This window comes from Protopterus annectens, chromosome 5.part0 (genome assembly GCF_019279795.1).
Source record: "Protopterus annectens isolate FY-2018-M chromosome 5.part0, PAN1.0, whole genome shotgun sequence".
In the NCBI taxonomy this organism is placed as follows: domain Eukaryota; kingdom Metazoa; phylum Chordata; order Ceratodontiformes; family Protopteridae; genus Protopterus; species Protopterus annectens.
Window position 1 is genome coordinate 75,116,826 of NC_056735.1, and position 15,278 is coordinate 75,132,103.

Genomic DNA, 15,278 nt, shown 5'->3' on the forward strand with positions numbered 1-15,278 from the left:
CTAGGGGTGGGTTAAGTGAGTTAGGGTTAGGGTGCAGGTAGGTGATGTGTGCATTAGTGTCGGAGCTTGGGCTAGGGGTGGGTTAAGTGAGTTAGGGTTAGGGTGCAGGTAGGTGAAGTGTGCGATAGTGTCGGACCTTAGGGTTAGGGTTTCGGTCAGGGCTAGTGTGTATGCTATGTAGTGTAGTGTGTTGTTTACTTTCCGTGTGTCGGTGTAATGATGGTCGGTGTTTTGCGTTGTCGGGTTTGTGTGATGTCGGTTATTTAGGCGGTGAGTTTTGTGTCGGGGAATCGTCGTGTCGGTGTTTAGTAGTAGACCCATATATATATATATATATATATATATATATATATATATACACACACACACACACACACACACACACACACACACACATATATATGTGTGTGTGTGTGTGTGTGTGTGTGTGTGTGTGTGTGTGTGTGTGTGCGTATATATATGTTCATAGATTGGTACTATGCTGTCTAGGGGCTATACAAATCAACATCTAAAACCACTATTTTCATGGGTAAGATCTAGAATCCAGGACATCACAGAATTCCTAGGTATCATAAATGATATGCAAATAGAAGACAATTGACTGTTATGCACATTGGATGTTTGTGCACTGTATACCAACATACCACACTGGGCTGGGCTTGATGCCATTGAATACTGGTTACATAAATCCGAGATATACAAACCCGTCTTCAACACTTTTGTCATATGCTTAACTGAACATGTTCTCACCAAAAATGTGCTCTTCTATGGCCAACAATGCATGGTGTACTGCAATGGGTGCATCATTTGCTCCTGTATATGCAGATTTATACATGGCATACATAGAAGAACAAATTATCTGTGATGTTACACACAATATTAACTTAGGGGAAATTGATATTTGGCGTAGATATCTGGATGATTGCTGGATGGTATGGAGGTCTGATGTGGAATACTTGATGGAATTCGTTGAGTATCTCATTGATAATAAATGAGGCTTACAATTCACCATCAACCATGACCAACACAGGATCACATATTTGGATGTGTTGGTTACCAGGAATCAAGACAACACCCTTCGTACTGAAGTATTCAGAAAATATCCAGAATACAACACGTTACTCCACGCATCCAGCTTGTATCACTAAAAACATCCCCAAGTCTCAGTTCATTAGGATGAGACGTATCTGTTCAGATGAACATACCTTTGAAGTCTTTCGCAAAGATTTGTCCAACAGATTTCAAGAAAGGGGTTATAGCATGGGCTATGTACATACAGCAAGCAATTTTGCTGCAAATTTAGACAGAGAGGTCCTTCTTAAATACAAACAAAAATCACAAAACACAAACAACACTTTATGGTTCATTACCACATATGGTAGGAATACCAATAGAGTCATTGATGCCATTGGACTAGGGTTGCCAACCGTCCAGAATTCTTCCGGACTGTCCAGAATTAAGGGACACTGTCCGAAAGAACGGAAAATGTCTGTGTTGTCCAGAAAAAATGGTGCACTGTGCACATTTTCTTTTAGTTTAAAAAAATTACAGTTTTTTTACGGGTGTTCTTCTTTAAGAATGCCCTTTGCGTCCGGGTGCAGATGATGAAAACAGTGTCTTTGCGACTGTTTACATCTGTCTACTCACTGTCTTCCGCGTGCACAGAATTTGAATTATAAAGAAGAAGGACTATATGCTGAAAAGCCCCAGGCAAAGCACGAGTCCGGCTGGTGTTTGCTCTGAGTTTTCTCTAATCCAACTGCGGCACATGCAAGTTCCGTTTTTTTTTTTTCCCCTCAGCTTTAACCTTTAACTGAGGTAAGACTCCTCTTTTCAAAGCACACTTGTTGTATATTGATCTAGAAGGCTGTGGGTGTGGGCTCTACTCCCACAGCATATAGATGGATTGCTCAAGCTCATACTGTATTGTATTTTAATGGGGCAGGGTGCTGCAGTCCTGAGTATGTCCTCCTATGATGCGTAGTAGTAACTATGAACCTGTTTTCAGTTTGCCATCCATTTCCTATTGCAATATTAACGGCAGCTTACCATTTTTTTAACGTAACATAGGCAATCAATTCTTCAAGGGCAGCATGCACTGATTTGTAGATGAAACACTGAAATATAAAATTGTTTGCTAGCAGCAACTTTTCATTAGTTGCAGATCTCTTTAATGTGGAATTATTTAGATGATGTTTTACTTCTGCAGAGATTGTGCATATTGACTGATATTGGTGGATTTTAATGACATAAGTATGAGTGGCCATTTATGGTTGAAATGTTCTGAATTTGGCAGTTTTGTCATTATTGGTTCATGTGTTTTGTTTCAATGCTTACTGACAAAATGTTTACAACTATAAATTTAACACACAGTCTAACAAGTGGTGCTGTTACTGTCATCACATCATCACTGTCAAAAATAATAAGGCTTGTTGAGGACAATGTGTTTGTGTGTGTGTCTAAAAGCTGCAAGTTGAACGTTAGCCATATGTTTTTCATTCGCTTATCAATGAGAAATCAGAAGTGTACAGAAAAGTATCTACCATTTTTGAGGGGTAGTTGATATATGAAAAGAACACCTATAACATTACTTCTGCCTGATTACTGATGAGGCTTGTTGAGAAGCAGTGTCTGTCAAAGAGCAATATGGCTATCTTATTTATGTGAAGACTTCACTGTCACATCTTATCTGATGATGTGCCCTCTCTAAAGGGGCATGCATAGTCATCTGGGACAGTATGTATGTTGGTGTTTTGTACTCAAGTACCCTATTAGAACTGTCTGTTTTTTTAGTGTGAACTGGTTTAAGGGAACTAACATAAGGCCATTTTCATACAGTTAACATATCCAACATTTTAGAGGATTGTGTTGCCACAGCCTGGCAATATATGCTATTTAAGTATATCAGTAATATGCCAGTTTTGTTTCATTACAGATTCTACATGAGCATGAGCGTACCAGACTTAAAGTTGTAATGGCTGCAAATTCATGTCTGCTAGCTGTTATTATGTATTAAAATTTAATGCAATCAGGAAGGTGAATCAAATAACTTTTGCTTGGCTTTAAAAATGTGTGCAAGGGGCCTATGATTTGAAAAACCGAAAGGTAAACTTAATCCACCACTGGCCAGATGCATTTTCTTTGAATGTAGGTTTCAATGCTGTTGCAGTGAATGTGAGTTTTAAAGTCAAAGAAGTATTAAAGCTATGTCTGTTTATGAGAGACTGTATTGCTTGTTTAGCAAATGTCTATTAGTGTTTGTGCTGTAAAATTTGAAATAAAAGATTTACATTAAATCCAAGTATCTGTAATCATTGTAGAAGTAAAGCCGAAAACAGTATGCACACAGAGTTTTGAATAGTATTTATGGTAACTGGGGAGAAATGGAGAGATAGCCAGGTAATGGGACACCGGAATGGCTGCATGTGTGTGTGTGTGTGTGTTGGGGGGGGGGGTACCGCATTTACATTAAATCCAAGTATCTGTAATCATTGTAGAAGTAAAGCCGAAAACAGTATGCACACAGAGTTTTGAACAGTATTTATGGTAACTGGGGAGAAATGGAGAGATAGCCAGGTAATGGGACACCGGAATGGCTGCATGTGTGTGTGTGTGGGGGGGGTACCACATGCGTGGGGGCACATGCATGGGGGATATATATATATATATATATATATATATATATATATATATATATATACACACACACACATATATATATATATATATATACATATGTATGTAATATGTATATATATATATATATATATATATATATATATATATATATATATGTGTGTGTGTGTGTGTATATATATATATATATATATATATATATATATATGTATATATATATATATATGTGTGTGTGTGTGTGTGTGTGTGTGTATATATATATATATATATATATATATATATATATGTGTGTGTATATATATATATATATATATGTGTGTGTGTGTGTGTGTGTATACTGCGGTGGTGGTGCTGCGGTAGCGCTGTTGCCTCATAGCAAGACGTTGTCCCATTCGATTCTCAGCTAGAGCGTCTTCTGTGTGGAGGCATACGTGAATGGGGCGTGCCTTCGTCGAAGGTTGTGCGTCAGGGCTGGTAACCCTGTACGTAAAAATCCACTACCAATCATTAGCGGACCGGAGTTCTGCTGTGGCGACCCCTAACCGGGAAAAGCCGAAAGACACAACAACATATATGTATATAAATATATATATATTCATACTCACATATACGTACACACACACACACATATATATATATATATATATATATATATATATATATATACATACACACACACAAACTCACACACACACACACACACACACACACACACACACACACACACACACATATGTTTACATATTTTTTTTTTATCTAAAAAAGGGGTTGTAATAATAGGTAGGCATTGTCTAAAGGCTGTGTAAATGTGTGCTCCATGCAGCTTGTACCATTGTGTCTTCCTGTATCAGGTAACGTGACAATGTGATAGGTTAGTCTTTAGTTTAGAGAAGGTCCTATTGGTAGAGAAACACTTTGAGATGATATGTGTATTGTAAGTGGTCTGTACAACCTGTTTGATGCCATGTTGGAATCTGTGAGAAGACTTGACAATGAAACCCCGGGTTGTTCTGCTGTTTGAGGGACAGCTTCTGTCAGAGACTAAGCTTATCTTATTCATGATATAGAAACCATTTTGAATAATTTGCTATGTCTGTCAAGGAACAAAAAGAGTTGGGGAGGGTTGTGCAATGCATGATTTCTTAAAGTTTGTCTTTTGTACTCAGAAGCAGAATTGCTGTATCTGCATACATTACACAGCAGTCAATCAAGTGTCTCCTGGAGCACCTCTCCTTTACTGTGGGGTACTTCACCACTGTGTCTTTATGTCCAACCAGTATTGTAAGGGCATGGAGTCTTCTGTGTCTTAGTGTTACAGTGAGTACCTCATGTGACTGTATTACAAAGAATTTTGACTGAGGCCTAATATTGGTCCATTTTCTGAATTCATTGACAGTAGGAGCTTTGGTTAGACTTGACCTTTAAAATGTAATTGTATACTATTACATTTTACTAAAGTATCCATTGTTGTTTTATTAATCATTTAATAATAAATTATATGTGAGTTGCGGTTTAATAATTAACTGTTCTTAGTACTAATCTATGAACCTATAAACTGAAACTGTTTTACCAATCAATTGCATCTGAGATTTTAAATGTTCCTTCTAAGATTCTGAGTGATTTTAATGTCAGTGAAACGGCGTAACTTAGTTTAAGCACCCCACACTTTTTTAGTGCATGTTTATATCTGGCTTTGAATGACTGACGGTGAGAGAAGAACGCCCACAATACAGCAAGGGGGCTGCCTCCCTCCAACTAGTAGAATTTTAAGAGCCTTGAGTTCATATGGCAATGACTGCAGAGGCATCAGCCACCCCACTGAATGCTATGCTGTCTGTCGTTATACAAAAGTCATGTAGGGTGTAATTGACTAGAGGGCGGGGAAAGTTTTGCTTTTGCCAGCCATGTTGGCTCTTTAAAGCAAGTTTCTCTGTTAATGTATGCCTTTTGAGCTGCTCATCATACAGTAAAGTGCACTGATAATTTAAGAGACTTAATACGAGGGTATGAATAGTTGGGTGCTGCTCTTTCAAGTTATTCTTTGAAATATTTTTCTTTTTTCCTGTTAATAAAGGTAATCTTGTTTGTAATGAGCCAGACTGCCTAAGACGGAAGCGGCTGAAGGAAATGTTGGAATCCTTTCTTCCTGAGCTTTGCAGGAGTGCAGTCACTTTGTCTAATCTTGATGGAAGGGAGTTTGGACAACTGCATCCTGAAGTGTACGACAAGGTAGGAAATTTAAATTCTGTGCCTGCATGACTTAACTTCAACCATTTATCTAGCATGTTCACTCACAGGGCTTTTTGACTAAAGTCAGAGAATTACCTGTCCTGGCCCAAATGAAGAACAGTTTTGTATAACTATATACATATATATATATATATATATATATATATATATATATATATATATATATATATATACATATATGTATATGTATATATATATATATGTGTGTGTGTGTGTGTGTATGTATGCATATCTATACATATATATTTATGTATGTGTATAGAGAGAGGCACCCACACACACACACACACACACACACACACACACACACACACACACACACACACACACACACACACACACAGAGGTTGCTAGGGCCTGTACAAGCCTATCTGTATATGCCAAAAACATTTGAGCTCCGAGTATCATAGGCATCTATATTAGGAGTAGAGAAGTGACTAAAGATCTTTTTTAGGAGGGGGTGTTAGGATAATATTTTTCTTATTGACAGCCTCTGTCCATTAGGGACATGGGTGCCACATTTGGGGTAAATGTACAATTTCCCATGTACTTGTCAAGGTTTCACTTGAATAGGGTCAGAGATTGGTTCATAAGTATGTGCTAAGGTAATGACCACCAGGGCCTTTTTAAGACTAGCTATTCAACTCACCCCAATATTGTCCCTATGTATCATGGTCATTTATTAGGAGGGCTATGTTAGTTAGGAAGTTTCATGATGTTATGTGGGGCTTGTGTTAGTGGCAAACAGTAATGTCCAAACTATCTATCAGAGACATGGGGGCCAGACCTGGCATGAATTTCCAATTTCCCATCCATTGGTCAAGGTTATACTTAACATGGATGGGGAGCCTGTTTCAGAACATGGGAATCTATGTCTTATTTATGTTACATCAAATTTAGATCCATGGATCTACTAGTGTTGATGCTGTTCATTTTGCAGATGTGTAAAAGGCATGTCAGAGCTGGATCTGAGGATGCTTTTTATGTCAGGCTTAGATTGCCTCTGTAAACTGTTGGAGACTGAGTTTAGGCATATGCCTTTAAACTGATTCATATAGGACAATGTGTTTATACTCTGGATTATCCTGGTAAAGAACCTTTATGGGTGTTCCATCCGAAGGGGGCATTATATTCAATGATGCGTCTGATAAGGGCCAAATAAAGTGACACTATGAGTTCCTTACACCTGGATGCCAAGCCCTTAGTTCTAAGTTGGGAGACATAGAATGAGTTTCTTACTGCCATGGCCACATGTTGGTCAAACGTCAAATTACTGTCTACATATGTTTCCACATTCCTGACTACAAGGTCAACTCTTAGGGGTGTCCTTATCAATGAAGCAATTAGCTTGGGTGATAGTTTTCCCAAGAGACACTATGATGCATTTCTTGGCATTGAGTTTTAATCTGTGACTTTGGTACCAGTCATTTGTCTGTGTCAGACCCTCTTGAAAGACATTTGTCTCATGGGGAATCTATGATAGCGCCCAATTTGCAGTCATTTGCAGACTTGGTCAGCAAAGGCCCCTGACGTTATCCTTTACGTCTGCGAAGTAGATGCACAATAAGGAGTGGTATCATCATGGAGCCCTGAGGTACCCCACTGGTGACCGATCTCTTAGTGGGGCTGGTCTCATCAATCCTGACTCAATGGGTCCTGTCTGTGGACCAGGTAGCAATCTATTGAGTTATGTGGGAGTTTATGCCCAGTTCATTGAGTTTGTGTACTATACCCAAGTGTGTTATTGTGTATGTTATTGTATCGACTGCCTCAGCCAGATCAAAGTATACAGTATGCACCATCTTCCCTTCATCCATTGCCTTGGTGACCTTCTCAAAGAAGTCCAGCAGGTTTAGTAAGCATGACCTTCCCTTGACAAAGCCAAACTGGGCTGGGTCCCATGCCTGAAGGTTGCCTATGTCTTTGTTGATCATTTACCTCATAATTCATTCCAAAGGCTGAGTCACAGTTCACCCTCGCTTCTATGTTTTTTTTTTCCTTTTGGAATGAGCATCTTTACTAATGTCCCACCACTGCTGGTTATAAAAGCCACCTTAAGGAAGTAGCGAATATATTTTACATGCTCTACAGGATGAATATTCATTCTGTTATTGCTTGCATGTACAATATAATGCTGAGCATTTTTTTTCTTATCCAGACCTGGCCTTCCAAGTATTTCCTTGCAGGAGACACTTGTGCTTGGTGGGACTAGCCTTATTTAATTTTGATGATGCTCTTCAATATGCAAGTGCTAGGATTTTATCTTTTGATATCTGCAGATGTTCTTCATTCCACATTGCTGCAGTCCTAACACTCGGGTAGTCCGCTGTCCCAGTCGGCCCGAATACCAAAGTATATGGCTGACGTCGGTCAAGGCGCATTAGTCTGACGTCAGGACGTCAGGGTACAAATGCGCATGACCGACGTCATATCCCCCGTCTTTTTTGCCGCATGGTCCGATGCAGAAGCAGTTTTGCGAGTGCAGGTTGGCGTTCTGAAATTTTCTGAAGTCGGAGTTTCAGACCGAATCAAAGTTGGCTAAGTACCCCATTGGGGAATATTTTGTTTTTTTCTTGCCTCAGTATTTAACCGGATGTCAGAAAAAGTGAATAACTGTATTTCTTGTGGTAAACAGATACCTCATAGGGATTACCATACCTTGTGTATACCTTGTTTAGGGCCTGAGCACGACGTTGTTGGATGTCGCTCGTGTGCTAGATTTAACAAACGCACTATAAAGAGAAGGTTAGACTGTGCCAGGTTAGTTTTTGGGAAGCGTTGTAATTATAAAATGCCGTCGGATGCTCCGACGCCCGCTTCGTCCAAAAAGCGCAAGGACAAAGCAGCAAAACCTAGGTTGGAAGAACCGTCAGTCCCGGACGTCGGTTCTTTAGAAGGCTCAGTGGAGCGGAGGTTCTGCCAGAAGTTTCTTTGGAGTCTCAGGAGAGACTTTACTGTTACAGGATGTGTCCTCTCAGGAGGTAGGCCAGGCTGAAGGGGCTTCTCAAGTGGCTGTTCTCCCCTCTCTTCCTAAGGTGGTTAGACCCTCCCCTTCTGTTTCCAAGGCTTCTTTGAGAGGCAGGCCAGGTTTAACTTCAGTGGGGGTCTCTCCTAGTTCTTCAGGATCTTTGCCTAAGAAACATATGCTTAAAATGGCAGAAGATTTGATTACTATGATTAGAGGTTCTATGCCCCCTCCTGATAAGAGGCCTAGGGTGGAACCTGAGCTTGAGAGTTTTGAGCAGTGTTCGGAGGCTTCAGACCGATGGGCTGAAGACTTGCAGGAGTATCCTCCTTAATCTGATTCTGATGTGGATGATTCTACTCCTTGGCTTCTCCTCCTGAGGATTTTTCTTTTCAGAGACTCTTCATTCCATGAGGGAGCATTTTAAATGGGAAGGTCAAGATTTCTCTGATTCCAGGAAGAGGCTTAGGGAATTTTGTTTTACCCCAGCATAGGCCTTTAGCTATACCTCCTGTTCTGGATGTGGTGGAAGATGTTTTGCAGAGGCTTCCCTGAACCCTGATTCTTTGCCTCCTGCCCCAGTTAAACCAGATAGGTATTATAGGGTGCCTGAAGCTCATAAGTATCTTTTAAGAGTCCTAGGGCAGACCCGAAACTGTTTCTCAGGGGCCTAAAGGTGTTAAGGCTTCTGTTGTTAAAAATCCTGTTCCTCCTGATAAAGAGGCAAGGGCTTTGGATAGATGGGGAAAGAAAGTGTATACTTCTTCCACTTTAGCCATGAGGGCATTGAATTGCCAGTTTCACATGTTAAAATATCAAAATTATCTCCTTTCACAATTGAAGTCTAAGGTGGATGCTCTGGCGGAAGGTATTGAGTGTAAAGAGTTGCAGGATTTAGTTCATGTGTCTGAACAGGTGGGTAAGCATTCCTTGCAATGTGGTTTTGATGCTGTGCAGGCCTCTTCGAGGGTGGCTGCCACTGGTTCTGTTCTTCGTAGGCACGCCTGGCTGAGGGATCAGAATTTAGCTGAGCATGTTAAGACAAGGATTTTGGATGCTCCGTTACAGTCTGACGTGTTGTTTGGTTCGCCTGTGGAAGCAGTTTTAAAGAAAATGGAGGACAAGGCTAAGTCTATGCAGACTGTTAAAGATTTTTTGCAGGTTCAGCCTCCAAGTTTAGTAGAAATTGGCCTACTAAGGGATGGACATATCCTGCTTATGATTCCCAGTCTAGGGGTAGGTCTAGGCGTGGTAGGGGCAGAGCTCAAGGTTCTTTTAGGCCTAGAACAGGGAGTTCACCTGCTCAGTCTTCTGGTGAGGGCAGGGGTCAGTCCTTTCGTAAACAGACCCAATGACCTGCCTTTTCAGCTGCCAGTACATTCTCGTCTGGCAGCACCTTTGGGAGGAAGGCTGGCTCTTTTCAAAGAAAATTGGAATTTAATTACCCAAGACAGATGGGTATTGGATATCATTCACCACGGTTACAGGTTTTATTTCCATACCTTGCCTCCTTTCAAAGGCATGCCAGACATTCCTCCTCTACAAAGAAAAGAGGCTCACAAGCAAATTTCTCTGTTACTCCAAATAGGGGCCATTCAGCGGTTCCTGTGCCAGAAAGGGGCCTAGGATTTTATTCTCGCCTGTTCCTAGTACCAAAGAAAGGGAACACGTGGAGACCAATTTTGGATTTATCTATCCTCAACACTTATCTGGACATTCCCAAGTTCAAAATGTTGACGTTACAACAGCTTTTACCTCTGCTGGGCAAAGATCACTGGATGGTAACTTTAGATCTCAAGGAGGCTTACCTTCATGTGCCTATCAGACTAAGTTGCAGGAAGTATCTGCGTTTTCGAGCTGGGAATTCCCATTATCAGTTCTCTGCATTGCCCTTTGGCTTATCTACTGTGCCCAGAGTATTCACAAAGGTTCTGGCTCCAGTGATAGCTTACTTCAGGCTAAAAGGAATACAAATCTATCCTTACTTGGACGACTGCCTGATTTTGGCTCAAGAAAAGGAAGATCTTTTACAGCATTTGGAATATGTGATAGCAGTGCTAAGATGCCTAGGGTATTCTGTGAACGAAATAAAGTCCAGTCTAGTACCCTCTCAAGACATGTGCTTTCTGGGTGTGAGACTGAATACAGCAACCCAGATGGCCTTTTTAACCCCGGACAAGCAAAAGAATCTTTCCATTTACTTCCATCAACTATCTCTTCAGTCCGGGCTGACTGCAAGGACAGTCCTTCAAGCCTTAGGGTTCATGGCATCTTGTATTCTGGTGCTTCCCAATGCCAAACTGCATATGAGGAAGCTGCAATGGTATCTCAAAAATGTATGGACACAGCACTGCCAGGATTTGGACACTGTCATTCAAATAATACCTTGCATTCAAAAGGAATTTTTGTGGTGGGCTCAGGAATGTCACCTAAACAAGGGACTCTCTGTGACCCGGCCAGAGGCGAGTCAGATTCTAACGACAGATGCCTCAGACATAGCTTGGGGAGCTCATCTGAATGGAAAGTGGATACAAGACAAGTGGCCTGCCAGACTACAGCATCTACATATCAACATGAAGGAGATGTTAGCAGTCCAGTTTGCATTAATGGCTTTCAAGGAGTTACTTCTTCCAGGGCAGGTGTTGATTCTAACAGACAACACAACTGTCATGTGGTACATCAACAAACAAGGGGGAACGCATTCTTACCCGTTATGCAGGCAAGCAATGATTTTATGGGAGACTGCGCTCAGCTTGCAACTAACTCTTCAGGCAAGGTTTCTGCCAGGAGCACAGAACTCCTTAGCAGATGTGTTAAGCAGACAAATCATGGATCCCCACGAGTGGAAACTGGATCTTCATGTATTTCAGCAATTGACAGTGTCATGGGGAACTCCAGACATAGATCTGTTCGCTTCTCCACTAAACCACCAGCTGCCAAAGTTTTGCACAAAAAGGTTTCATCACACAGCTTGGAAAGTGGATGCTCTTTCTTTCAGTTGGAAAAATCTTCATGTGTATGCCTTTCCACCTCTGCCTCTTCTCCCAAAGGTGCTTCTAAAGGTCAGACAAGACAAGCCAAGGATGATTTTAATAGCTCCAGATTGGCCTCGGCAACACTGGTACCCATTACTGAGGAGTCTGGTAAGGAAGCCTCCATGGCCTTTACCTTTGATTCCGCACCTGTTGTCTCAGAGGGACGGTCATCTACTCAATGTCAAGCTTCACTCTCTTCATCTAACAGCCTGGCATATTCTGTTTTGAAACACAGCAGGTCTCAACTTCCTCAACAAGTTTTAAATGTGATTATGGAAGCCAGCAGACCTAGTACAAGGAAAGTGTACGCAGAAAAATGGAAGAGATTTTTATTTTGGAGTGCAGCAAAGAATTTGGAGATTTCTGAGCCTACGTTGAGTGTGGCTCTTCAATATCTTACTGAGTTATTGGACAAAGGTTTGTCTTTCTCTTCCATTAAGATTCATGCTGCAGCAATTTCAGCTCACTATGATTGTGACCCACCATTGTTTTCGCATCCTTTGTTCAAGCAATTTCTTAGAGGGGCAAAGAATATAAGACCCCCAATAGAGCTCCTACTCCTGCTTGGGATCTCAATTTTGTGTTGGAGAAACTTACTCTACAACCTTTTGAGCCTGCGGCTACTGCTGAATTGAAATACTTGTCATGGAAGACTGCTTTTTGTTGGCCATTACTTCTGCAAGAAGGGTTTCTGAATTGCAGGCCCTTATGGCGGTTGAGCCTTTTTGATTTTCCATAAGGATAGAGTATCATTACGAACTAATCCTTCCTTTATGCCTAAGGTGGTTTCTAGTGTGGCTTTAAACCAAACTATTCATTTGCCTACTTTCTATGCAGATCCCCAAAATAAGGGGGAAAAGATTTTGCACACTTTAGATGTACACAGGCAGTTGCGTTATTATTTAAGCAGGACTAAGGATTTTAGGCAGTCTCAGCAGTTGTTTGTTTCTTTTGCTTTGAGTTCTCAGGGCAAGCCTGTGTCAAAACAAACTATTTCTAAGTGGATTGGGTTTTGCATTGCATTTTGTTATTCCCATCATGGCAAGGAGGTTCCAGCTGGGATTAGGCCTCATTCCACTAGGGCTACTGCCACTTCAACAGCATTTCTAAGGGGTGGCAACTAAGGATATTTTGGAGGCAGCTACTTGGAGTTCAGTGCATACTTTCTCTAAGCATTACCACCTTCCTCTCTACTCTAAATCTAGGGCTGGTTTTGCCACAGCTATTTTGCAAGGCATGTTGACAGCTCCTGCTTCTTTATGATTTGCCAGCCTCCCTTACCTCTGCTTTGGGATTCTACCCAAGTGTTAGGACTGCAGCAATGTGGAATGAAGAACATAGTACAGTTTTGTACCTACCATAAATGTAGATGTTCGAGGATCCACATTGCTGCAGTCCAATTTACCCTCCCTCCTTCCCTCTGTGTTTAGGGGTGGTTGTGTGGGTGAGGTTATACTCTTGTAATTTTGTATATATTGTACATATTTTTGGTGCAGGAGTGTTTGGTGTTTTTTGGTTTTGGCCTTATCTTTTTAGGGTCTTCTGACATCTGGGGCAAGAAAAGACTGAGGATATGACGTCGGTCATGCGCATTTGTACCCTGACGTCCTGACGTCAGACTAATGCGCCTTGACCGGCGTCAGCCATATACTTTGGTATTCGGGCCGACTGGGACAGCGGACTACCCGAGTGTTAGGACTGCAGCAATGTGGATCCTCGAACATCTACATTTATGGTAGGTACAAAACTGTACTTTTTGCAAAATTCTGAAAATTTATCTAGTTCCCAAGCTTACAGGCACAGCTAGTTCCTTCCAGCAAACACCCTAATGTTATGAACCATAGCAGCAGACCACTTCCCAGTTCTCTCTTTGCTGCTTGTACTGTTTTATCTTGATGTTAACATGTGCCATTGCCAAGTTGCTGTTTTCATTGCCTGATATGCACAAAATGTCTAATTATTTCAGTCGTCCTTTGATCACAAGTTGCGATCACGGTGGTACAGTTTGTGTTGAATGGAAGGTCACAATGCTCAAAAACTCTCACACAGTCGAGCCTGTCACAGGAGATGTGAGAAGCGCAAGGACTGTATCACTGCAAAGAAACTGTATCTTTGTAGAGTAGCCAGTGCAGATACTAGCAGGAGGGTTTTCACTTGATCTCATATAACTGGTCGGAGAAACTAACAGATCAGAAAATCTAATATTGGTGAAAGCCTCTCCTTATAAAGTTTTTCTGTGAGATCATGTCTTACTTTTTCTGTGCATTCAGCCATCCCTAACTAGTAGTGGATCAAACCTGCGACAACTGTTGGTTGAGAATGAGAAGTGAAAGTAAGCTGCTGCCTTGGTAGCCATTTTGGGGTTGCACCCTTGGGTGTTCCTGTTGCTCTTCCCATGTCAGAGCCTCTGAACTCAGACAACAAATGCAGAGCAAATCCATGATCCATTCCAAGAGAATTTATCAGGGCTCTGATTGTCTACTGTAAGAAATGTTAATCACTAACATGATGTCCTGTTGTGTGTGTGTATATATGCTATATGTATATTTGTTAATCCCCAGCACGTTGTCCTGATGTATATATATGCCATATGTATGTATGTTCTACTTCTTTTTCCTCTCATGTAATGTATTGTAATGTGGAGCTTTTCTCCCCGGGCCTCCGCTGAAAATGGACCTGTGTCCGGTCGAACTTTCCCGGTAAACAAATGTAAAATAAAATGAGTCCCCCCATAAGGTTAGATGATTGAACATGGGCCAGAACTGATATGCTTTTTCCCCAAATATTGGGGATGCATCATCCAGCACCTATTCCCACATGCAACTTGTTCCTTATCTCACTTAATGGGTCAGCGTAGGTCACCCCATGCTTTAGGTAGGGATTGGGGGTTGTGTCATTCTCTCTCAGTATCCCTTAAGAAGGGGATTCTGTGGATCTGTAAGTCTTTTTTAATAAGCCAGGATAGTGAGCCTTTCCTTCCTTCCATAGAGAAGATGCTTAGACTTAGTGGGGCGGCCTTTTGCTTTGATGCCTTTTCCATGCAAACAGCTAAACCACGGTTTGGGGAGGATGAATAAGGAAGATTAGTGCTGTCATGGTCCCATTTGTAAAGGATACCATGTACGTACCATGGGTGCACCTGGAGTTGCCATTTTTCAATAAGGTCTTATGCCAGCACATATAAAATGGACATAGAAGGGAGAAAGAGTCATTTGTACCCTAGACTTGTACCACAAGCTCAGGTTTTACTTGCTATGGTGCATGAGGTCAAAAAAACAGACCAGTTATTTGTCTCTTTTGTTCAAAGTAAGTAGGATCAGCCTGATGCCAAGCAAATCCTGTACAAGTGTTTTGCTACCAGGTGGCTAACTGCTGTACAAGTGGACTGCTAA

At 41.3% G+C, this 15,278-nt stretch overlaps 1 protein-coding gene across 3 annotated transcripts in view; it reads left to right on the top strand.

The window, feature by feature from the left end:
- The window catches only part of NSUN3 (NOP2/Sun RNA methyltransferase 3), a 687,521-nt gene that overhangs the window by 248,558 nt on the left and 423,685 nt on the right, over positions 1-15,278 (top strand). For all 3 annotated transcript variants that reach the window (XM_044072148.1, XM_044072149.1, XM_044072147.1), the window contains one exon: positions 5,711-5,865. In XM_044072148.1, coding sequence (XP_043928083.1) covers positions 5,711-5,865 — 155 coding nt within the window. The remainder of the gene's footprint in view (positions 1-5,710; positions 5,866-15,278) is intronic.